The following is a 22,126-nucleotide window of genomic DNA, read 5'->3' as shown; positions in this document are numbered from 1 at the left end:
ACTGCAATACACTGATGGACTGATGCTCTGATGCGCGGTTTAAGAAAAAGCTTCCCCACTAAACCGTCCCTCGGACCAATCATAAAACACACATTTCAACCACTGGCATGAGCTGCGCTGGAGGTGCACAACAACAAACGGCTAGAGAATTATCCGGGCCAAAGGCTAAAATTTTCTTTCTCCACGTTCAAGTCAAAAAGGATCCCCCGCCCTCAGCCTTATTCACCATATCATACATTTGAACTGATCTCCAAAATGGCCGCCTACGATACCTACCAAACAACCCTCACGGGCCGCTACTGCAGCCAGGAGCTGTCCCACCTCTTCAGCCAGCGATCCCGCCACTCCACCTGGCGCAAGCTATGGCTGTACCTCGCCGAGAGCGAGAAGGAGCTCGGCATCAACACCATCACCGACGAGGCGCTCGAGCAGATGAGGACTCATCTCACTGTTACAGATGAGGACTTTGAGGTTGCGCGCCATGAGGAGAAGATCCGTCGACATGTGAGTGTATATCGCTAGAGTGTCGTGGGAATAAGCGAGCTGACTAGCGTACCAGGATGTCATGGCTGTAAGAAACACGGTACATTGACAATTTTTATAAGACTGATGAGGTGTATAGCACGTTCATGCTTTTGGTCAAGCTGCTCCTGCTGCGGCTGGTATTATCCACTACGGCGCGACGAGCTGCTACGTCACCGACAACACGGAGCTCATCCTCATGCGCGACGCTCTCGATCTTCTCATCCCCAAGCTCGCAAAGGTTCTTTACAACCTGCAGAAGTTTGCGCTCGAGTGGAAGAATGAGCCAACTCTGTCTTTCACACATCTTCAGCCTGCGCAGATCAGCACCGTCGGCAAGCGAGGTTAGTTTTTCTCTGGTTGGTGGGGTTACCATGTTCTGACAGTATCTAGCTGCGGGCTGGGCGCAGGATCTCTTGATGGATCTGAATGAGTTTGAGCGTGTGCGAGCTGAGCTCAAGTTCCGTGGTGCCCAGGGCACTACTGGTACTCAAGCCAGTTTCCTCGAGATGTGAGTCAAATTATTTGTTGCTGCTGGGCCAATTTCTGACATTTTCAGTTTCGGTGGTGATCATGACAAGTGCGACAAGCTCAATGAGCTGCTCTGCCAAAAGGCTGGTTTTGAGGAGTGCTACGACGTAAGTGCATGATATTCCTTTCTTTTCAAGGTACTTTTCTAACAATTTTCAGATCTCAACACAGACATAGTAAGCCTGACGACGCAATTGGTCCCCCTTCTTTTTGATACTAACCCTCGTGTAGCACCCGAAAGGTCGATTGTCTCATTGCCAACGCCGTCACTGGCCTCGGCACCACCGTCACAAAGATCGCCTCGGATCTGCGACATCTCGCCTTCATGAAGGAAGTCGGCGAGCCCCGAGAGAAGGGTCAAATCGGAAGCAGTGCCATGGTCAGCCATACCTTTCTGCGATTGGGTCAAGCTCAGCCACATACTGATAATCTCTCAGGCCTACAAGCAGAATCCCATGCGATCCGAGCGAATTGCCAGTCTCGCCCGAGTCCTGCAGTCCAAGGCCGCTACCTACATGAGCACCCACTCCGCCCAGTGGATGGAGCGATCACTAGACGATTCCGCCTGCGTGAGTACCCTTGTTTTGCTCACAAATGTCTCTGGCACATTCTAACTAGATCCCAGCGACGAATCGACATCCCCGAGATGTTCCTCCTCGCCGATGCCGTCGCCATCACCCTACAGAACGTCACAGAGGGTCTCGTCGTCTTCCCCCTCAAGATCCACTCCAACATCATGGCCGAGCTCCCTTTCATGATCACCGAGAACATCATCATGCGCCTGGTCGCTATGGGTGTTTCCCGACAAGAGTAAGTTCAAACTCAATCTCAACCGCCACATGAGAGTACTAACCCAGCTAGGGCTCACGAGCAAATCCGCGTTCTGTCCTTCGAAGCCTCCCACCAGGTTCAGAGCCTTGGAAAGTCCAACGATCTTGTTGAGCGAATCAAGAAGACTGAGTTCTTCAAGCCCATTTGGGCTGATCTCGATGGCATGATGAAGCCTGAGTTGTACATTGGTCGCAGCGCACAGTTGGTTGATAAGTTCTGTGGACCCGGGTGTAAGCTGGAGAAGAAGCTTGCGCCTTACCAGTCTTCCATCCAGAAGGCCAAGGCTGCTGAGCTGAATGTTTAAGAAATTGCGGAGCAGATACCTGAACGAAAAGAAAATGGAGATTAGGGCCGGTGGTGGCTGTAGGTAAACAGTCATGAATAAAAGAACCAGTAACCCAAGGGGCCTTGAAGCAAAAATTCACGATGTTGTCGAGCGAATTTAGAACGTGACCATCATGTATTTGCAGTCATATATTGCTCTGCAAGAGCTCGGGGTATCAAGACCCGAGCAGCACTGCCGATGCGTAAGGTGTACCAATCGGCTACCCCAGTAAACCGGAGCGTGGAGATCCGCACTAACCCCAATGGCTTGACATGGAGTTGGCGCATTAAGCTTTGAAAATCCGGGGTGCCTTGTCGTGCCCCCAAACTTTGGTAGAAACATGATTATTGGCGGAATTATTTGAGCTGTTGAAATGCCTGCAAGAAATTAAATGATTGGATGAACTTGCCGGATATGAAAGTATATAGTTCACTGAGGGGACGCAAGTTTATCTGTTCAGTTTTGTCAGTCAAGTTCTGTGATTATTCTTTTCTTACTATGAAGTTCCTACCCCTCGCTGCAAGCATCCTAACTCTCTTCGGAGGTGTTGAGGCCAAGAAGTCGCCCTTCTTCATCTTGACGGGTGACTCTACCGTTGCCACTGGCGGAGGTTGGGGCGATGCTCTTCTTAACAGTACCAAGAAGCCCGCAGGTGGTATCAACATCGCCAAGAACGGTGCAACGACTGTATCTTTCCGATCCCAAGGATTATGGGATACTGCTCTCGATAATGTGAAGAGCCATAAGAAAGCTCACGAGGCTATTGTCACGATTCAGTTTGGGCATAATGATCAGAAGACTCTTACACTGGAGCAGTACTCGGATAACCTTGCTACTATGATTGGTGAGGTCAAAGAGGCTGGAGGCACTGCGGTAAGTTTAACATTTCGAATTGACGGTGCAGTGGCTGATTTAATGACAGATTATCATTACGTCTCTTACCCGTCGTACTTTCAAGGATGGAAAAGTGGTTGAGAACCTTAGTAACGAGCGCGATGCTGCAATTGCTGTCGCAAACAAAGCAGGTGTTAAGTACCTGGATCTTAATACCGCAAGCACCAAGTATGTCAACGCTATTGGACAGGAGAATGCCGACAAGTATAATGAGATCGAGGGAGATCGCACTCATCTCAATTTCTCTGGGAAGTTGGTGTTTGGAAGGATTGTGATGGATTTGTTGGTTGAGAAGAGACGTGATCTGGCACGGTACATTGCGACGAACAAGAAGTTGAGTCAGCTTATTGAAGATGGGATTTATGCTACTGGAGCGGAGTGATTCTATAGAAGATAGTCGGAACTTGAAACAAAGACGCGGCGTTATCTCAAGGACAGCACCAGAATACAAATGGGTTATGAAAGCCATCTCAAGGGCTTACACACTGAAGAACTTTCCAAATCTGTGAAGATCCTACCAAATTGGCGTCGGCTGTCCCTTCGTAGCTGTCTTGGGAGGGTAAGACGCGACCACAGTCGTCAACCATACCGAATACGCCAGCAAGATAATTCCTGCGACATACATGATAGGCTGATCGTAAATCTCAGGCAAGACAGCGGCTCCCAAGCTGAACGGGGCAAACGTCCATATGGCACAAGCCACATTAGTCAGACAGAACCCAATCGACAGGCCGTTTCGTGACCCACGAGACAGGTACTCGTGTGTCGGCCCGATGATCAGAAGGACATTGGTGAGCGCTCCTGTGAGCATGAAGCTACCAGCGCCGAGGAACTCGATCAATATCCAGACCAGTGCAAACATAGCGAGCTGCAGAAAGAAAGTGTATGTCAAGATTGACGAAGTAGCCGGCTGTTTTCCGAAGAGAGGCGAAAAGGTGGCGATGCGGTCTTTGGGGCTCTGTATGGTATACCACATGCAAAACATCTCAAGAACTGCCCATACTGCTAGCGAGAATGAGGTTGAGACGAAGAACCAATGGTAATCGTAGCGAGGCGCCGCTTCGGCGAAGAGATAAACAAATGTCAATTCGTGAGCGACGTAGAAGGTTTGCATCCAGAAGGGTATGGGGCCTTGGCCTTCGCGCACAAGAAGTCTTATGGCGTAGGTGTATTGTAGAAAGCCGATAGCGAAGCATGCGTTGGTCGCGATCATAACCGGAGTGTTGTCGAATTGGAGGTTCTCCGCGATGCGTCCATAGTAGTCGATATTCATGATGATCTGTCTGAAATAGGCGAATATGGTAAGACTTTTCGTATGAAGTTTGCAACAGATGGCTGTTAATAAACCAAAAAGGATTTATATATAATATTTATCGTATTAAATACTTGGTAGGACACAGCTTTATATCAATACTAACTGCACTAGCGTTCCAGAATATCGGGTCGCAAGATCAACTGCCGAAAACGGTCCTGTGTCATGACCCGAAAATCCTGATCTCGGCACAGTTGAAGACCCCGATAGCCCGTTATGCTTTGGCTAGAAAGCTGGAAATTTACTTTGAATACAAGAGTCGGTGACTTTCGAGGGTTTATCCTCGTATTTGCTGAGTTTGGAGAAATTCCGCCAGTTCTGATTGGTGCCTCGTATTTGGCTCGGGACGTGCATTGCATTTACGATAATAAAACGGGACAATCGGGTCAGTTGACGAGCGACATTCTAAAGGGCGTTAAAGTAAATAGAAGTGTCTTGGCAATTTTGATCAAGCTAGTATACAAATGACTCCATCCTGACTTCGGCTCGTAATATTCTCAATTCAATCAATAGGGCAAAGAATCGTGGCCCTTTGAGCTGGAAAGCGAATCAATATCCAACTCTTCAGTGCGACGCCGAACCAGCAGATTCGAAGAGTAATCGCCAAGCAGTTTAAACCCCGAATGAGATGGCTGCGGCTTGCAACCCTCCGGTAGCTTCCAGTCATACTTGAGCAACATATGGCATAAGAGGATCTTGATCTCATTTGCAGCGAAGAAGCGACCGGGACATGCGTGAAAACCGTGGCCGAATCCCAGATGATCCGCACTAGTACTCACAAGATGAGCTTTCTTGTCATCGCCAGTTTGACGCATCTTGACGAAGCGATAGGGGTCAAACTCGAGGGCATTGTCGTAAGTATCGGAATCCCACATATGTGACATTCCGCCGATGATCTTGTCGCCTTTCTTGAGGATGTCGCCGTTGGGGAGGGTAACGTCGGCAGTGGCGATTCTCCTGAAAGCACCTTGACAGAAATGTTAGAGGATGCTATAGGAAGGGGGATTGGAGAGACTTAAACTTACCGAGCAGAATTGGTCGCAGTCGTTGGGACTCCTTGACCACGCTGTCCATCAACTTCAAGTTATACAACGCGCCCTTGGTCAGTCCCCCTTCGGCAGTCAAAACCGCAATAATCTCCTCCCGAAGTTCCTGGAACAGTTCAGGATGTTGGCAAAGATTGAGAAGCGTCTCAGCGAGTAGGTCAGAGGTAGTATGATACGCCACGATCGAAACAGCAATCTGCTCTGTAGCAGGATCATGCTTCTCATACTCTTTCTCAAACCACTCAATGGAATCATCGAAAGGAGATGGCTTTCCCTCAGCGAGTGCTTTCTGCTTGATAACTTTTCGTCGCTCGATATGAGGCTTAAGGCACTGTCGCGCTTCATTCAGCTTGGCGCGGACTTCCCAGCACTGAGGGAGGAACCAGTGGATGTATGAGCGAAGCCACCTGGGATAAGATCTCAATAAGCCGCCGTAGCCAAAAGCCAATAGGGTATATTCGCTCGAGGTCCTGTTCCACTCTTCGTCGCGGCAGAGCTCTTCGCCCATGAAAATTCGGGAAGAAACGCGTGATACCACGCGGATAAGGTCTGCCTGGGGTCGGATGGGGTGCCATTCTAAGCTTCGTCAGTCTTGCCATCATGAGTATAAGCTGAAACAATTACCTCTGGAGTTGGTGAGAGTATCCCTAATTGACAAAGATGCTTCTTCCGATATGGGCCCTGTTAACTTCACTACACAATGTGAGCTAGCAGTTACTTTAGAAACGAGGTGATACCAAGACCTACTCAAAGCCTTTGTAATATATTTGTTGATAACAGTCGTAAGCTTATGAGATCCACCAAAAGGTTGGAAACCAGGAATGTACTCATGAGAATCCTGCGCTGAGTTAGTCACGATCCCTGTACCCCGTACCAAGACTTACATCTCGGGCTGGCGTCTGAAAGTCTAGGTGTCGGTTGCTCTTCAAGGCATCCACCCACGAAGGAGGAATAACCAGAACCTTGCCTAGTTCGGTATAAGCTCGGTATGGCTGATCTTTATAAACTGTGCGCGCGTTTGCAAGGAGGCTTCTGCTGTTGGCGATGAACTCTTTGACTACACGCGTGTTTGTCAACTCGAAAGGCTTCTTGGGGATTAGGATAGGGTATTTCTCTTGTTGGGTGAAGAAAGAAAAGTTGACGACTAAGAGTGTAATGACGGAAATTGCGGAAAGAACCGCATATTGCGGATTTTGGAGTATGGTATTGATATACGCCGTCATCTTGAACAACTGCCGGTGGTGTGATGATGGATTCAAATCCTTCGCGGCAGTATTGTATACTTATACCATCCACCAGGCATATAAGAAAACAAAGATCGACACAACGTGTTCCCGTTCTGTACTTGGTCTCAATCCCCATTTCACCGGAGCTCTAAGACGCGAGTCCCGACTGTGGGTATCAGAATAACAGCGCCTCCAGCATATCAAAAACAAGTGGCACAAGTAGCCTAGATTATTACCTGGGTTTCTGTACGGGCGTTTCTGTCACCCCAGCTGGTGTCTCTCCACTTTCTGATACCCCGAGAGCCCGAGTCCGCAAAATACCACCACATCTGCAATGCATAAACGAAATAATACATTATATCGGCTCGAAGGGCTCAACCCCGTCTATATCTCCGTTCTAATGTAACACAACGGTACAGCCATGCACGAAAGGCAGTGCATGAGCCAATAGGATAATAGGTGTATACGATTATAACCGAGATTTTCGCCAAGCATTTCCTCTTTAGATTCGTATCATTGGCCCTGCGCCATACACTTGCTCACGGATCCTCGCTACCCACAGTTTCGATGGACAGTCCGTGGAAAGTCCGCGGACGTAGAGCCGAATGGATCGAGGGGGATACAGACGAGTCATGCCATGACGAAAAGAAAAGGTAGTGAAACAGGACGGCAGTGGGGAATAGAGACCTGTTGAAAATCGGGAGACAAGGCGTGTGTAGTGAGACAAAATTACAGTAGACGATAAGCTTATACTACAAGTCCCTGCTTCCTGCATCATTAGTACTGACCTTCACTTCCAGAAGAATTCTATCAACACCGGCGTAAACTCTGAGCCGTCTCAACTGTATGATAAACTTCAATAACTCGAAAGTATATCGACGTCAGATCATTACGGGGATAACAATGTGACGGTGCCGCAGCACTGCAGCTGACCAGCGGTCTAACCGTATTTACAGTGCCAAGGGTGATCGCCTACCCCTCATCAGTTTCTTCGGCAGTTCCTTTGCCCCAAGCGCTGAGCGGTCTTTGCACCGTAATGCGGCCCGTACCGCGTCGATAATCGGATTTCGGCACTGGAATGGGGTGTGAGGGCGGAATTGATTGCGCGACGAGGAGGGTTACGCAAGATTTTGGCTAAGCCACCGGATATCCTCAACAACGCATGCCGCTCCTACAATTTCATTTCAATTTGACGGTAGCGCGGCCGCTGGTCCTCAGTTTCAAGGTAAAGTGGTGTATTGAGGGCGAATCACGCGGCAGTTGCTTTATTCCCATGAGGTCAGCGCTCACCGCGCGTAAAGAATGGAAGAGTAACTCCAATGCTGCATCGCTTTTCTGAAATGATACTATTGCAGAACTATTTACATAGGCGCTGATTACTGTGAGATATGGCTTGTCGAAATGGGTTCTGGAACTCGATAGTCCAGCCACATTGGGCCAAGTGGCTTGTTCCAGACCTCGAATTGTCTCATTAAAGGCTGTAATTCGCAGATTGGTAGAGCTTTAAAGGCTGACAACGGGCCACTTTCTACCAAATAATGTCCTTCCTTTAGAAATAGTTCTTTATATAGCCGTTGCACTATGTCTACCGCCACTTCTACGAGTCCTACCGACATTGGACAAGCTCTGATCAATGCATTGAATAATCCAACAGGCAATCTGACTAGATCACTGCTCCTAGTCGATGAAGATGGAAACATCACAGGCGAAAAGGGCTCTCGTTTTATTCTTCAATCTTACGGCTATCTCGGTACTTGCTATTTTCCTAGTAGAGTTCCTTCAACTAACCCCGTGCTGTCAGATCTGAGGGTCTCCCTTGTCGCCAGCCTGACCTTTCCCGTGGATGCGCCATCATTTGAGACTCTTTATCCCAAAGCGTCTTTGCAGTCATTAAACAGTTTTGATCCTCTTCTATACCAGGTATGTACATGCTGGAAAGTTTGACCGCGTCTGCTTATACACCATGAAGGCAACAGAAACCGCCGTGCTGGGCTTTTGGAACTCCTGCAACGACTTCACTCAATACGCAGTGTCGAGCTTCTGTAAGTTCACTATGAGCAGTTCTGGATGAACAGCACCATGGCGGGGCTGACAGGCTTGTAGGGACTGTGTTCATCGAAACGCGAATACTTTGTCAAGCTCTCGCCGATCAGTTTACCGGCGCGGGAGAGGTCAGTCTGCAGGGCATCATAAGCATGTTGACCGGCCAGGCATACTCTCAGCCTGGCTCCGAGAACGATTTTGAGTTCAAAGGTCTTGCTCAGAGTGCCAGTGAAATGCTACTGAATCTGAACCAGCTTGCAAACCAGAAAGCTAGCAGTATTCAGGGCTTGACGGCCAGCATCGCCTCGGTGAGTTACCCCATGCGATGTGGATGAATGGGGCTGATTCAGCATAGCAAGCAAGCAAGATTCAGACCACGAGAAAAGAGGTTGATGCCGTCGTGAAGAAGTTCGGTTTAAACTCGGGAGACCGTTACATCTCTACGCTTGATGAGACACATTCCATGAATCAAATAGTTCTCAACAATAGCGTTGAAGCAGCTCAGGCTGCGAAGGCAGATTGGGTAAGTCTTTGTCACCGGATGCAGCAAGTGCTTAGCCTTTTAGTAGATCAATACGACAGTTGACGGGGAATTTGACTGACGGTGCGCTGCACAGGACCGTGAGATGATGGAAGCCAACACTGCGGCTTCTTACATTTGGATACCTGTTGCCGGCTGGATTTCTGGATCGAACGCCACCCTTACGAAGCAGAGAGATGTGAGAATGGCATGGGCTGAGTATCAAGCACACATCGGGAACAAGAGCACTGACGCCACCAAGACAGCCTATGCTTTGGTTGGTGCTGTAAACTTACTCTCCTTACAGAACCAGGCCATTTGCGCCAGAGTGCGGAGTGTTTGTGTAGCATTACAAGAGATCCAGTCTACTTTCGTGGGGATAGGAAATAATCTGGGCCAAGCCTCGACGTTAATGGCTGCTGCGGATGATTCTGTTAGAGCATCGCTGATTGCAAACCAGCAGGCGATCCAAGCGGGAATCACCAAGGCAGTGCAGGAGTTTCAGGATACGTTGTCTGCGGTTCAGGCACTCATTGCGATCGACTCGAGTATCCAAACTTCTGGAATCACTGCAGACATCGACGCGCCCAGCGTTTTATAAGAATAGGGTTACGCGTTATGCAGTGAGAGCAGGGAACATACAGGAGATGAGGCTTGCCATGGTGGGATGTTAAAAATACTATCATAACATTGCATCGTAGACAACCCAGTACAATGCTTTCTATTGGCGTCTTCTAAGCACAGCAGTTTCCAAGATAATCAACTTCTCCCGAAAAGCCCATAGCTTCATTCCACATACCATTCACCCGTCTCCACTGCGCATCAAACCCCGTAACAAGCATCAAAGCCTCTAGCTCAGGGGTGCGACGGTGAAGTAATTCACCATTACGCATGGTAAGTATAGGCTGCGCTACAGCAACATATCCACTTTTGTTGATACGATGGTAAACGCTGTTCATCTCGATTATGATGCTTTTCATAGCCCTGCGGTGTCCCAGGACAGTATCTCTCAGTGCCCATATATCTCGAAAGAGCTTTGTGTTTATTGGGGCGCTGTTACCATAGGAAGAGAGCCTTTCGCCTAGAGTAGCTAGTTCTTGCTTAAAGATATCAAAGCGCTGGGAGAGGTCGGGGAATTGGCTTACGTGGTGGAGGGATGTACGGAGGGAGTCCTTTAAGCCGGATGTGACTCTCATGTTCACGGTAGGGAAGCCTATTTGTGGCTGTTATATGTTTGAGATTACCTGTAGTTGTTCTGGGTTCTGTGTTTGGAGTCAGGAGTCAGGGAACGGAGGAAGATCCAGTCACATATTTATAGGCCTAACGAGAGCGTTGGCGTTAACTTGAAATCTTTTCAGGATCGGAGCAGCGCAGCCAAAAGCTGCTAGATTTTCGTTTTCAAGCGGCCGCTGAGCAAAACGAAGACGCACATTAACGAAGGATTGAATGAGACTGAATCTGCTGGCAGATGGGACTAAGATACGACGCCAGCTATTATTCTTTCCAGACAGCTATTGAATGATCTAGTCATATCGTAATGAGAAGAGTATCGAAAGCCCTTCATCCCGTTTTCAGCTGGTGAAGTCCATCACAGCGCTTCTTCCATTTTGCTTATCTTCATCATCCTGATTATCCATGTTGAGACTGGACTTACAGGGGGGGGAAATGTCAGTGGAGCTCCACTTGTCACGGCGGGGCAAACCAGGAGAGAAACACTACCTAACATCTTCACCGACCTCACGATGGACCTACAACCTTCCGCTCTCTTTCCATATCAGTCTCTCAAGACCGATGAGTTAAGATTGCTACTCGTGAAACCTGGCGACGCTGACTTAATATGCGTTGAGCTCAGAACCGTTAAATCCCGCACGTTCCAAAGATTCTGGGCCTTGTCTTACGTCTGGGGCGCAAGAGAAAACCCCGCCACTATCCTTCTGAATGATCAGCCATTCAGTATCACGAGGAATTTATACAATGCTCTGTATCAGTATCGGCGTCATGTGTTTGACGGCTACGACAGTGATGCCAAGGCGTTGCTCTGGGTAGATGCCATTTGCATCAACCAGAATGATCAGGTTGAAAAGTCAATCCAAGTTCCCCGTATGTCAGAGATCTACGGCCAATGTGAGCGTGTGTTGGCTTGGTTGGGTCCGGTGGAGAGTGACGAGGGAAGTCATGTTTGCAGATTGGCACAGAGGCTGAAGCACTTCCAGACACATGCATATTCTGTCAGTGAAGACCTTTCTGAAGATGATCGAATCAAAGCGTTCACGAGCTCTGGGCGTTCTGACGCGACAGCCGCAACTGAGGTTGAGTCTGTCCGGAAAGCTTTAAGGTCTATCGGTCATCGCCCATGGTTCCGACGTATTTGGATTCTTCAAGAAGCTGTCCTAGCAAAGAAACAGCCGATCTTGCTTTGTGGACTTCACGAGTTGGGATACGAGATCTTCTTCAAGACTTGGGTCTTGATGCTGAATCCATCTGAGGATGGACAGCTGCTCTACTCGTTCATGGCGGAGAATCCAGTTAGGTTCAAAGCCATTGAACTGGCATATAAGAATATCCTACAGGTCAGAAGTGAGAAGCCTGCAGAAGAAGAAGAAGAAGCAAAACAGACAGTGGATCAGGAGAAGCAGTGTGCTCTTGACATAGTGAAGCTGTTGAATGAGACCACTGAGTTGGAAGCTACGGTTGCTCATGATCGTTTATATGCCCTCATTGGTCTCTTGCGTTGCGATCCTCTACCCAAGGCCCTTCGGCCAGACTACACACAATCTTTTGAAGAACTTTGCTACAAGTTCACAATGTTCATTCTTGAACAGACCCAAGATATCCGTGTTGTGAACTTGGGAACTGTCGGCAACCTTTCATCCGTACCGTCGTGGACACCTGATCTCCGAAGTAGCTGGACAGCAAGGTCCAATCTGACCCCCAGTCCTGGGAAGTGCTTCAATATTTCGGAGGATGGTAAGACTCTTACCATGCCGGCGATTATCCTTGGGCAATGTGTGACCGTTTGCAAGCCCGTCACGCCTGATCCCGATACTGGCATTGTCTCGCCATTATCACTCTTGCAATTTGATGAGGCTATAGTCAAAGTAGCGGCAGCTATAAGAAGAGTTACACGCATGGAAGTAATGACCGAGTGGTTCAAATGCCATCTTGCAGACATATACACTGAAGAGCGATTAACTCAAAACCCGATCATTGTGCAGAGAGTCATGATGGCTTATGTATGCATGGTGCATAATCAACCATTATCCTCTCTTGGCACGAGATTTGGAACTGAGGAACAGTTGCAAGGTGCTTATGGAATGGTAACAGACCCCATTTTACAGCAGAGCATGGTTGGATGCAGCAACTTTGTGCTACAAGATGGAACAGCAGGACAGTTAATTCATAGTGATGCTGTGGCAGCTATTGGGGATGCGATCTGTGTTTTCGCTGGCCTTTCGACTCTTTTCCTTATACGAAGAAATGATGATGGAAAGTGTCGGATTATTGGCCAGGTTTCTAAGTGGGAGAGTATTGGGGCAAGTTTACCTGCGGATCAGCTTGAGAGTTACCGTCACTCATTTGAAGGGGCTCACTTGGGAGAAGAAACTGAGCATGAGGTAAGACTGCTAAGTCTTGTCTAAAAGTATAGCGAGTAAGATCATCGATGGTAACGCACCATAGACGAGTCCTTGTCAGAGTCAAAAGCAGTTTTCAAAATCCCTTTGTATTATATCAATAAGAACATGTAATTATGCCTTCTATCTCCTAGATGTCGCAGCATGACTCTCAATGTCATCAGCATCAGCTCCCCGTCCGTGTCCTCTGAAGCGACTCATAAACCCTGGCTCACCATCTTTGCTCTTCGATGGAATGTTGATAAGTCTGTCACTTTTCTCTCTGCCTTCCCTCCAAGTACCCTCTTTCTCTGGAAGGTTCGACGGACGTGAAGTTGGCTTGAAATCGCCTTCGAATGCTTTTTCTGCTATCTCAAATAGCATTTGCTTGGCGCGCTTGATGTTGTCCCAGTAGAAGACACTGAAACCTAGGATTGCTGATATTCCGATAGAAACGAAGACTATACTATCGTTAGAAGGGAAGGAAGGTACAAGTTAACAGTTGTCGGAGCTTACATATGACATAGAAAGCCCAAGCAGGAGCTTCTTGGAAGGAGGCTACGTCCAAGGCGAACAATGATAATAAAAACGACAACGGGAGCTAATTTCACAGGTTGGTGTCATTGGCTGTCCTTATAATCAATTCAGATAAGGCTTACGAATAGAACTGTGGCAAAGGTAAAAGTCATGACCGTGCGAATTGATAATACCACTCATCAAGAGTCGGCGAGCCATGCTGTTGTTTATCCTTGCCTTCGTACTTGTCTTGTAGTTCCTCGTATAGGTCATGTGCGTCTTTCAGCTCCTGGTTGTCGGGGACTAGTCTGTTGTCCCAATGTCGACAATGAGTGGAGTAAGCGAGGTAAGGCATCTAAGATCGAGGAATTAGTCTCAGTAGTGCATAACAGAAGTTGGACAAACATAGATAGCTGATGCATTTACAAATCCATGTGACTTCTTAACAGGCTGGCGAGTGTTGGACTTCCAGTCAGCGTAGACTTTCTGCTGTTCTTCCTGTGAGTCTGCGGTGTAGCCTGGACCTTTTTTGTGTCTTTTTCGTTCTTCTCCCTTGCTCCTCCTCTTTCTCCTTCTCTGTCAAGGTTACTATCCTCTGTTTCTATGTCCTTGGATGACTCCGAAATTTCACTCTCTTCTGGTTTGGGGTCGACTCTGTTTTCTTTAGGACTCGTCACAGATCGAGGCCTCATCATCCTCGAGCGAGACTCTTTGTCAGGTACTTCAACCCAGCTATCCCGAAAGAAAGACCTCACTTCATAGTACTCGCGAGTGCGATAGCCTTCGTGTGACATGATATTTGTCAACAGATCCTGTGGAAAAGATTGAGTTATGTATTGTGCTTTCGTTGCCTTATTTCCCGATACAAAGGGGCAGGGGGATACTAACATTCATCCAGATCATCTAGCACAGGTCAGCGGCTATTGTCTGCATGATGTGCTATTACCCACGTTGGTCGATGGCAAATGAACCCAAGTGAGCTTAATGTTCTCTTTAGCGTAGAGTTTACTGTTAAAGCTCAATGACCCTCTCCTAGTTATTTCAGTCAGATTCCTGATGGCTGTTCCCATTACATCGGTCGATCCTGGATCGTAGACAATCTCTTGTATTGGCCGGTTTCTTCGAATTCTGCCCGACTCGCCTTTTCCTTTGAAGAATCCCACAACTGTGGCTTCGGCCTTTTTGACTAGCTCAGTATGGCCCTCTACACAAGCTAGATAAAGAGGTTGCTGCCCCTCGTTGTCAGCTATGGCGATATTGGCTCCGTCACGTATAATACATTGGGCTTCGGTTGTGAGACCATGCTCAACTGCGATGTGGAGGGCTGTTTTTCCAGTTTTGTCTAGCGCATTGATCTCAGACGCCTTCTCGAGAAGCAAATCTTTGAACTCTGCCAAAGTGGCTGCATTGGTTGGCTGCGGAGTCTGTGCTATGTCCAGTAGTTTCTCATGCAGTGGGAGCGGTTCAGGCTCATGAGCTTTGTCCACCTCATGAACAGAGCTGCCATGGCTAGAACGGCGCGCCATACCATCGCCAGCATCGTCGGGCCCTGTTGTCACTTTCTCGTGGGCTCCGCCATCATCAGCGTTGACAGCCAGACTAGCGTCGGTCATCTTGATGACGATGAATTAAGAAACGTGGAAGCAACAATAAAAGGCACACAGCTCTCTATGAAGGGCAAGAGCGGAAATATGGGATAAAATAGGTTTGACGACGGGGAAAGCTCTGAAGTTGAGTTTCTCGGGTTTGGGGTACTACTATAGCCGCCCACCCTTGCTTCTCGCAATACTTCCCCCATATAAGTTTCCAAAGACTGCATGTGATATTGGTTGATTTATTCACCTATTGGTTCGGATTCGAGAGTATCCGAAATATTGCAGGAGCTGAGCTGCTGTGTCACCTTGATATTCGAATCCCTATTGGACGTTGGTTTGTTGTGCCGTGTAATCGCAGCCTGATCTTCATGTCAGACAATTGGGAAATGATATGAGCATCCATTCTGTCTTTGTGTTGTTACGTGTTCTTCCTGGGACCATCTCATCAATTTCTCTTACATATTGAACATACATCGTTGATAACGGGCTCTCTCAACTGTAGACTTCGCTATTCCAAAAAATGCGATGCATGACAGTAAGGCACGGAATGTAGGTATGATGAGTTTGCATGGTGTTCCGCGCATTAGCCGAGCCTGATTTTGAAAAATAAGGCTCCGTGTCTCACCTGCATAACACCATTGAATCTACCTATTTATAGATGTACAAAGACCCCAGCAGAAGGGCAAGAAGACCTTGACAAGCAGCTAACTGCACTGATATGAGCTTGGGAATAAGGCTCAAGAGAACTCAAATCAGCTACGATGAGATAGCTGAAGTGAGACTAATTTTCTTTTAGTTGACTTGCTTGAGATAAGCAAAATTGCGCTAGCATCTTATTGTCAATTCGATCTGGACATAGTTTTCCCGATGAAGACATATATCTGTCTATTAGATCCACGACGTATGCGTCAGCTCTAGGGTAAATCATTTAAATCTGCTGAACCATACACCTACGTAGCTAATTGCTGGCTGTAAGGTTAAAGTTTAGGCTGCTGTCACACATCACGAGGACACGATATCCTTTTGCACCAATATAAGCTTCCACCCAAAAAGCTCCCACGATGACCAATAAATCCTATAGCCATTCCGAGGGCTTCGGGTAACCTATAACGTCCGTCATATACCAAATTTGGGCACATTTATGCAACTTCTTGAGCTCTTCAGTTTACTAATCAAATCGAATTAAACCAAGCATAACTCACTTCATTACCCACTTTCAGCTAGCTCAAGGATGGCTTAGCTTCTCCAATCCCTACTCCTTGTAAACCAAGATGCCCGCTAGAGCCCTAATCCGCCGCCGGGCGACATGTCTTGGCATGACACTAGCTCCAGACGGCGTTAGGTTATCATGAGTTCTGTTTAAAGCGGCTTAAAAATCCTCAACCTCGCTCTTCATCCGCCCTTCCCCAGAATCTCCATCTATTCCCAATCACCCTCATATCCCAAGATGTCTCAGCCTCATCCTCTTATTCCTCTCTCCGTCGACGAGACGAACTTGGCCAGAGATGTTGTTCGCGCTGCTTATCCTCAGAATGTCCTGAAGTTCCGGGTCATTTACCTTGAGGAGCCAGTGAAGGAGGTCCTGGCGCCTTACTTAGATCTTGAGCATGCTGGAAAGGTTACCAGCTCTACGCCCAGACCCGCTCGTGAAGCACGAGTCCACTTTGACACAGCTCATGGTGGCAAGCCTCCGCAATCGCATGAGGCTATCATCGACCTGAACACAAGAAAGATCAAGCAGGTTGAGTCAATCCGAGCGGATGCCCAAGCAGCGTTCACAAGGTATGCCAGACCCTTACACGGCATTGCAAGCCATATCATAGACTAATGGATTCGTATAGCGAAGAGCTTGATGACGTCCGAATCATTTGTCGAGACTCCCCTGTCTTCAAGGAGCGCATCGCCAAGTTCAACCTCCCCAGGACTTTGAGGTCGTCGTTGAGCCTTGGCCATATGGCGGCCTTGACGCGGCTGACGACCCCAATCGCCGACACATGCAGGCCCTGATCTACGCCTCCGACAGCAAGAACCGCGAATGCAACTTCTGGGGATACCCGCTCCCCATCATCCCCGTCATCGACGCCGAGACACGCGAAGTCATCCGCATTCACGAGGTTGCTACCGGTGGAGGTAATGATCCTCATACCTTCGCTGAGGGTGACTACGCCAAAGTCAACATCGATCACATGACGCCTTCGGAATACGTCCCTGAGCTTTTGCCTGGTGGTCTGCGCAGAGACCTAAAGGAACTCAATGTCGTGCAGCCATCTGGGCCTAGCTTCAATGTTGAGGATTCCAATGTGATCAATTGGCAGAAGTGGAGCATGCGAGCGACGTTCAACCCTCGCGAGGGTGCGGTGCTACATGATGTTCGTTTTGACGGCCGAAGTGTTCTGTACAGACTGTCTATCAGCGATATGACGGTTCCTTATGCGGACCCGCGACCTCCGTTCCACCGAAAGCAGGCTTTCGACTTTGGCGACGGGACGCTTGGAGACGCTTGCAATAATCTGCAGCTTGGATGTGACTGTCTGGGTGTCATCAAGGTGAGTGACACGGATGCTCTCAGATGCTGTTAGAGAGTTCATATGCTGACAAGGTTTTAGTACTTTGATGGTGTTCTTGTTGATCATAGCGGTACAGCACGCACTACTAAGAATGTGATCTGCCTCCACGAGCAAGATAATGGTATTAACTGGAAGCATACAAACTGGCGTACTGGTCGAGCTGTCGTAACCCGCAGACGAGAGCTTGTTGTTCAGTTCATCATCACCCTAGCCAACTACGAATACATCTTCAACGTAGGTCTCCCCCCTTTAGCAAATGACCTATCTAACGCAACAAAAGTATATCTTCGACCAAGCAGGTGCCATCACCGTCCAAGCCCGCGCCACCGGAATCGTCTCCTCTGTCCTCATAGAAGAGGGCAAGACCGCTCCATGGGGCAACGTCGTAAGCCCCGGCATCCTCGCCCAAAACCACCAACACATCTTCTGCGTGCGCATCGACCCCGCCATAGACGGCCACAAGAACACCCTCGTCCAGACAGAATCGCTCCCCATGCGCATCGACGCCCGCACCAACCCCAACGGCAACGCCTACCAGGTCGTCACAACCCCCGTAACAGCCTCAGCAGGTCTTGACGCGAACCCCTTCACAGATCGAACCTTCAAGGTGCAGAATATGGATAAGCTTAATCCGATTAGTGGTCAGCCTGTGGGATATAAGATTCTTGCACCGGTGACGAGGCCGTTGCTTGCGGATCCTAATTCTACGCAGGCGAAACGGGCGAGGTTTGCGCAGAGACATCTATGGGTTACTAAGTATCGTGATAATGAATTCTATGCTGGTGGGCGATATACGCTGCAATCGGTCTCGGAGGTTGAGGGCGTTGCGGATGCTGCTGATAGGAACGATGATGTTTTCCAGCAGGATATTGTGCTATGGAGTGTGTTTGGTCTTACTCATAATCCCAGAGTAGAGGATTGGCCAGTTATGTAAGTCCCAGACGCCATCGCATTGAATATCTGTCTTGCTAACTAATACCAGGCCCGTCGAGATTCTTGATCTTCATATCAAGCCTGCGGATTTCTTCACGGCAAACCCGGCAATTGATGTGCCCGGCAGGAAGAACTTCACTTCGCAGCTGACAAATGCTGAAAAGGCCCAAGAGTCTTCATGCTGCGCGGGCAGCAAACCTCGTCTGTAGAATGGTTTGCATGGAGAGAGGGATATGTACTTGTATATGACGGGTGTCATTTTTTGCAGGCCATTGAACATGGATTGAGAGTGCTGGTAGACTATTACTTGAGGAATTCACAATTTTGCTATTTTAACATAAGTCTGAAAGAGGCAAATCCCAATTAAACTACTCAATCTGTGGTAAAAGTCTCTATGTGTGTTTGGTTAGCGACCACTTTCTCTCAAGGATAACGCAACATTATCCTGAGAAACTTCCCGCTGTAGGAGACAATGATATTACATCTCCGACTCTCCGGTCGTAGAGCAATAATACCTAGACTTGGAACGGAATCAGATGACTACATTTCTGAGTCATCTGAATTTCTTCTATCAAAATAACTTCCTGATATTTACCGTGGCGAAGATAATGAAGCTGTCGTCTAGGCTGGCCTCGATCGCTTCGCTCAGAAAACGGCCGACGGCCGACGGGCACGACCTTTCTCTTTTTGGTTTGGGTCGACGGCGATTGCGGGGGACTAAACTCGATGTAGCATTCCCAAGCGATAGACACTGGCCTATTCCCCACGGGGTATGACTTAACATCTGCATCTTCAACCGTTGGATATTGGGGTTGTTCGTTGCTATCTTGATACAGTTCCAGTGCATCGGGGAAATCCGGCAATATGTTGCAAGTCTCGGTAAAGTGGCTAATCATGAGTCGCTGCCCTCATTTTCGTGCCATGACGACAGATGCATTCCCTGTTGCCTGGTCACGTTGATGACCTCCTAAGCGTTACACCTATGGGAATTTTGGAGGCCGTTACAGCGTCTAATCGAAATGAGCCGATGCATGGCCATATTATTGCAGGAGCATTCATATCATGAAATACCTCACTTGTACTGTGAACCTCTAAACGACGATCAAAGCCTAGTTTGAAAGAAATATAATTTCGAAGTGCTTCACAGGTAGAAATGGCAAATCCGTCTATCTTGAATAGACTAATACAATATAATTACAGCTCAGTTCATATGTCTTCTAGACCTCTGCATCTATCTTGTTGACCTTCGAGTCATTGTCATCTCCAATCTTAGTTCCGCTGGCTTCTTCGACTCCACTGACAAACAGCGCGTCTTCGTCAAACGTAGGCCCCTTGAAGTTATGCCTTCCATCCACAAACCATTGAATCGAAGAAACAATTATGATGGCGGCAAATGCAACTACAGCGTAGTTCATGTTGGAGGCTGTGACATCGCTAACGGGAGGGAAGAGGAGGAAGACGGTTATGACGATCGTGTAGGCGATACCGACCTGGATCAAGGGTTAGTAAAAGTCATAAGCAGTGATTCTTGACTTTGGGTGTACTTACAAGATTGCAGATCCAGCCGAGCCACTCTGGCAGCACAAAAGGTCGGTTGTCCAATAGCCCCTTTCGTCCTTGGAGACAGTTGATGGCAGGAGTGACGGCATATGAGATGGAAAGGGCGATGACAGCAGCTGAAAGAATGGCGTTCAGTGCACTTGTTGATCCAAGGTAGACGAGTCCAAAAATGATGACGATCGCGTTGGTGAGCAAAAGCGCGTTGACTGGAATGCCCCATCGCTGGTCAACCTTGGCAAACACTCGGGAGAAGGGCAGACCTCCATCACGAGCAAAGGCGTACAGAATACGAGTGCTTGTGGCCATGATACCAAGGGTACCAAACACGAGGCAGATCATGGGGAAAAGCAGCAGGCAAACAGTGCCGGCCTTGTTGTTCGTAGCTTGTAGGTAGATCTCAACGAGAGGACCAGTTGGGGAGGCGACGACCGCATCCACATCTTTGATGACGAATAAAAGACAGACAAGGAAAGCAAAGCCAGTGACGAGACCCATGGCAACACAAGCGACCATGATGTGAGGTCCACGAATGCAGGGCTGGGGAATCTCTTCGATCATATGCGCAACGGCATCGAAGCCTGTGAGTCCAAGACCACCCTGCAGCAAGCCCAAGAGGAACGCGACACCACCAGGCCAACCAGTGGAGTTGATGAATTCTCCGAAGACAAAACTAGCGGGCTGGAAGTCAGGGGCGCTAGTAGCCAAGACGGTGATTGTAGTAGCGAGGAGACCACAGACAGACCAGATCAGCGCGATCTTTGTCATTATCGGCAATCCCGAAGCGAGGAATAGGTTGAGGAAGAACCCGAGGAATGTGTATAAGAGGAACAGCAAGAAGTACTGCCATCGTGTCGGTGCGAAGTCGGGGTCGTACATAGTGATGATGCCTAGAAACAATTGTCCGCCCAAAACACCACCAGAAGCAGACAGAGCGACCCATCCACTAACATTAACCCATCCGGTAACCCAAGAGACAATGGCGACCCATTTCGGAGGTGAAATGATAGCCGCCCAGTGATACTGCCCAGCGCTGGTAGGATAACAAGAAAGAAACTCGGCGTTAGAAACAGCTAGTGACAAACTGCCCACTCCAGCTGTGACCAATCCCCAAATAACAGCTGTAGGTCCACCGCTAGGCAAGCCAACAGATAAACTCGACGCAAGTGCAGTCCAGGAATTGAGGATGGAAAAGGCAAGGCCAAGCATAGAGACAAAGGAGAAATTTCTCTCCAGCTCCTGCTTGTGGCCTAGCGCTGCGAGTTGAGCAGCATCGCGTGCTAGATCAGCGTCGTGATTCTTCATATTATCGAAAGGACACTGGAAAGAAGAATGAGGGGTGGTGAGTTCGACATGGAGAAAGGGGTGAAGGTGGATTTTGAGGTGTTGATAACAGATCTAATGACGGCGGATGGAGATATGCTATTGGTTAGTTGAGGTTGTCTGATTGGTTGGTAGTAATCGGCCGTCGGGGGACGATAAGGATGATAGTAGTTGTGGGGAGAATGGTCCACTGGGTTATCGGAGATTGCGGGGGAGCTACAGGGGTTTGGGTGGGAAGTAATAAATTACTAAAGTATTAACTTTATATAATAAAAAACAGTATATAACTTTAACCCTTTTAATCTTTAAAAATCTCTTATAGTATTTAATTATAAATATTATTAACTTATAACTATAAGGATATTTTATAAATTATTATTAATAGTATTTTAATACTATAAGGTAAATAGCTTTAATAACTATATAGCCTAGTTATTATAAAAATAAATAATAATATATATAATAAGTAAGTATTATAAATAAGTAAATATTATAAAAATCTTAACCTTTAAATTAAATACTACTATTAAAATATTATAAACTATCTAATTAATTAAAATTACTTATTACTCTCTTCTCTAAATACCTTAATATCCTCCTAATATATTTTTATATTATATCCTATCTGAGTATATATATTATAGCATTAAACCCCTAGTTATATTAACCTTCCTTATTTACTATTCCTTGAAGATTTAATTACTACCTATATATTAATATCTATCTAAGTAATTAAGGCTCTAACCTCTCGTAGAGTATTACTTCAGCTGTTAT

General features: G+C 47.7%; 10 protein-coding genes across 12 annotated transcripts; 5 read left to right on the top strand and 5 right to left on the bottom strand.

The window, feature by feature from the left end:
* Nucleotides 1-122: 122 nt before the first annotated feature.
* On the top strand, nt 123-2,486 carry FOXG_16942 (adenylosuccinate lyase; the record flags this gene model as incomplete). 3 transcript variants are annotated; one of them, XM_018396968.1, is made up of 10 exons in its annotated part: nt 123-504; nt 560-571; nt 623-866; nt 916-1,033; nt 1,082-1,160; nt 1,213-1,229; nt 1,285-1,432; nt 1,491-1,622; nt 1,679-1,863; nt 1,915-2,486. In XM_018396968.1, the coding sequence occupies 10 exons, from the start codon at nt 256-258 to the stop codon at nt 2,186-2,188; spliced, it is 1,458 nt and encodes a 485-aa protein (XP_018257778.1). In that variant the 3' UTR covers nt 2,189-2,486. The 3 variants fall into 3 exon arrangements, with proteins under 3 accessions (XP_018257778.1, XP_018257780.1, XP_018257779.1); XM_018396970.1 differs by having other exon boundaries at nt 560-866; XM_018396969.1 differs by having other exon boundaries at nt 256-504; nt 1,285-1,622; nt 1,915-2,411.
* A 130-nt stretch (nt 2,487-2,616) lies between these two features.
* On the top strand, nt 2,617-4,459 carry FOXG_16941 (uncharacterized protein). The gene is made up of 2 exons (XM_018396967.1): nt 2,617-3,082; nt 3,132-4,459. Exons 1-2 carry the CDS (start codon nt 2,624-2,626, stop codon nt 3,483-3,485), a joined length of 813 nt encoding a protein of 270 aa, XP_018257777.1. The 5' UTR covers nt 2,617-2,623; the 3' UTR covers nt 3,486-4,459.
* On the bottom strand, nt 3,443-4,460 carry FOXG_16940 (uncharacterized protein). Its single transcript, XM_018396966.1, has one exon. The coding sequence runs from the start codon at nt 4,374-4,376 to the stop codon at nt 3,618-3,620; it is 759 nt and encodes a 252-aa protein (XP_018257776.1). The 5' UTR covers nt 4,377-4,460; the 3' UTR covers nt 3,443-3,617.
* A 368-nt stretch (nt 4,461-4,828) lies between these two features.
* FOXG_16939 (uncharacterized protein) lies at nt 4,829-6,778 on the bottom strand. The gene is made up of 5 exons (XM_018396965.1): nt 6,346-6,778; nt 6,209-6,299; nt 6,086-6,154; nt 5,441-6,037; nt 4,829-5,382 (listed from the first exon to the last, which is right to left on the bottom strand). The coding sequence occupies exons 1-5, from the start codon at nt 6,682-6,684 to the stop codon at nt 4,922-4,924; spliced, it is 1,557 nt and encodes a 518-aa protein (XP_018257775.1). The 5' UTR covers nt 6,685-6,778; the 3' UTR covers nt 4,829-4,921.
* A 1,490-nt stretch (nt 6,779-8,268) lies between these two features.
* FOXG_16938 (uncharacterized protein) lies at nt 8,269-9,851 on the top strand (the record flags this gene model as incomplete). The annotated part of the gene is made up of 5 exons (XM_018396964.1): nt 8,269-8,607; nt 8,657-8,729; nt 8,827-9,038; nt 9,086-9,253; nt 9,348-9,851. The coding sequence occupies 5 exons, from the start codon at nt 8,269-8,271 to the stop codon at nt 9,849-9,851; spliced, it is 1,296 nt and encodes a 431-aa protein (XP_018257774.1).
* A 133-nt stretch (nt 9,852-9,984) lies between these two features.
* On the bottom strand, nt 9,985-10,446 carry FOXG_22638 (uncharacterized protein; the record flags this gene model as incomplete). The annotated part of the gene is made up of 1 exon (XM_018403042.1): nt 9,985-10,446. One exon carries the CDS (start codon nt 10,444-10,446, stop codon nt 9,985-9,987), a length of 462 nt encoding a protein of 153 aa, XP_018257773.1.
* Nucleotides 10,447-10,970: 524 nt separating this feature from the next.
* FOXG_16937 (uncharacterized protein) lies at nt 10,971-13,056 on the top strand. Its single transcript, XM_018396963.1, has one exon. It carries the CDS (start codon nt 10,993-10,995, stop codon nt 12,886-12,888), a length of 1,896 nt encoding a protein of 631 aa, XP_018257772.1. The 5' UTR covers nt 10,971-10,992; the 3' UTR covers nt 12,889-13,056.
* A 743-nt stretch (nt 13,057-13,799) lies between these two features.
* On the bottom strand, nt 13,800-14,990 carry FOXG_16936 (uncharacterized protein; the record flags this gene model as incomplete). The annotated part of the gene is made up of 3 exons (XM_018396962.1): nt 13,800-14,189; nt 14,266-14,280; nt 14,328-14,990. 3 exons carry the CDS (start codon nt 14,988-14,990, stop codon nt 13,800-13,802), a joined length of 1,068 nt encoding a protein of 355 aa, XP_018257771.1.
* Nucleotides 14,991-16,367: 1,377 nt separating this feature from the next.
* On the top strand, nt 16,368-18,828 carry FOXG_16935 (copper amine oxidase 1). The gene is made up of 5 exons (XM_018396961.1): nt 16,368-16,754; nt 16,814-17,518; nt 17,579-17,773; nt 17,820-18,469; nt 18,522-18,828. The coding sequence occupies exons 2-5, from the start codon at nt 16,967-16,969 to the stop codon at nt 18,679-18,681; spliced, it is 1,557 nt and encodes a 518-aa protein (XP_018257770.1). The 5' UTR covers nt 16,368-16,754; nt 16,814-16,966; the 3' UTR covers nt 18,682-18,828.
* A 786-nt stretch (nt 18,829-19,614) lies between these two features.
* Nucleotides 19,615-21,400, bottom strand: FOXG_16934 (uncharacterized protein). Its single transcript, XM_018396960.1, has 2 exons — nt 20,021-21,400; nt 19,615-19,962 (listed from the first exon to the last, which is right to left on the bottom strand). Exons 1-2 carry the CDS (start codon nt 21,332-21,334, stop codon nt 19,690-19,692), a joined length of 1,587 nt encoding a protein of 528 aa, XP_018257769.1. The 5' UTR covers nt 21,335-21,400; the 3' UTR covers nt 19,615-19,689.
* Between the last annotated feature and the right edge of the window lie 726 nt (nt 21,401-22,126).

The sequence above is a fragment of the Fusarium oxysporum genome, genomic scaffold, assembly GCF_000149955.1.
Source record: "Fusarium oxysporum f. sp. lycopersici 4287 supercont2.40 genomic scaffold, whole genome shotgun sequence".
Taxonomy (NCBI): Eukaryota; Fungi; Ascomycota; class Sordariomycetes; order Hypocreales; family Nectriaceae; genus Fusarium; species Fusarium oxysporum.
Note: the sequence above shows the minus strand (reverse complement) of the source record. Positions and strands in the feature narration are given on the sequence as shown.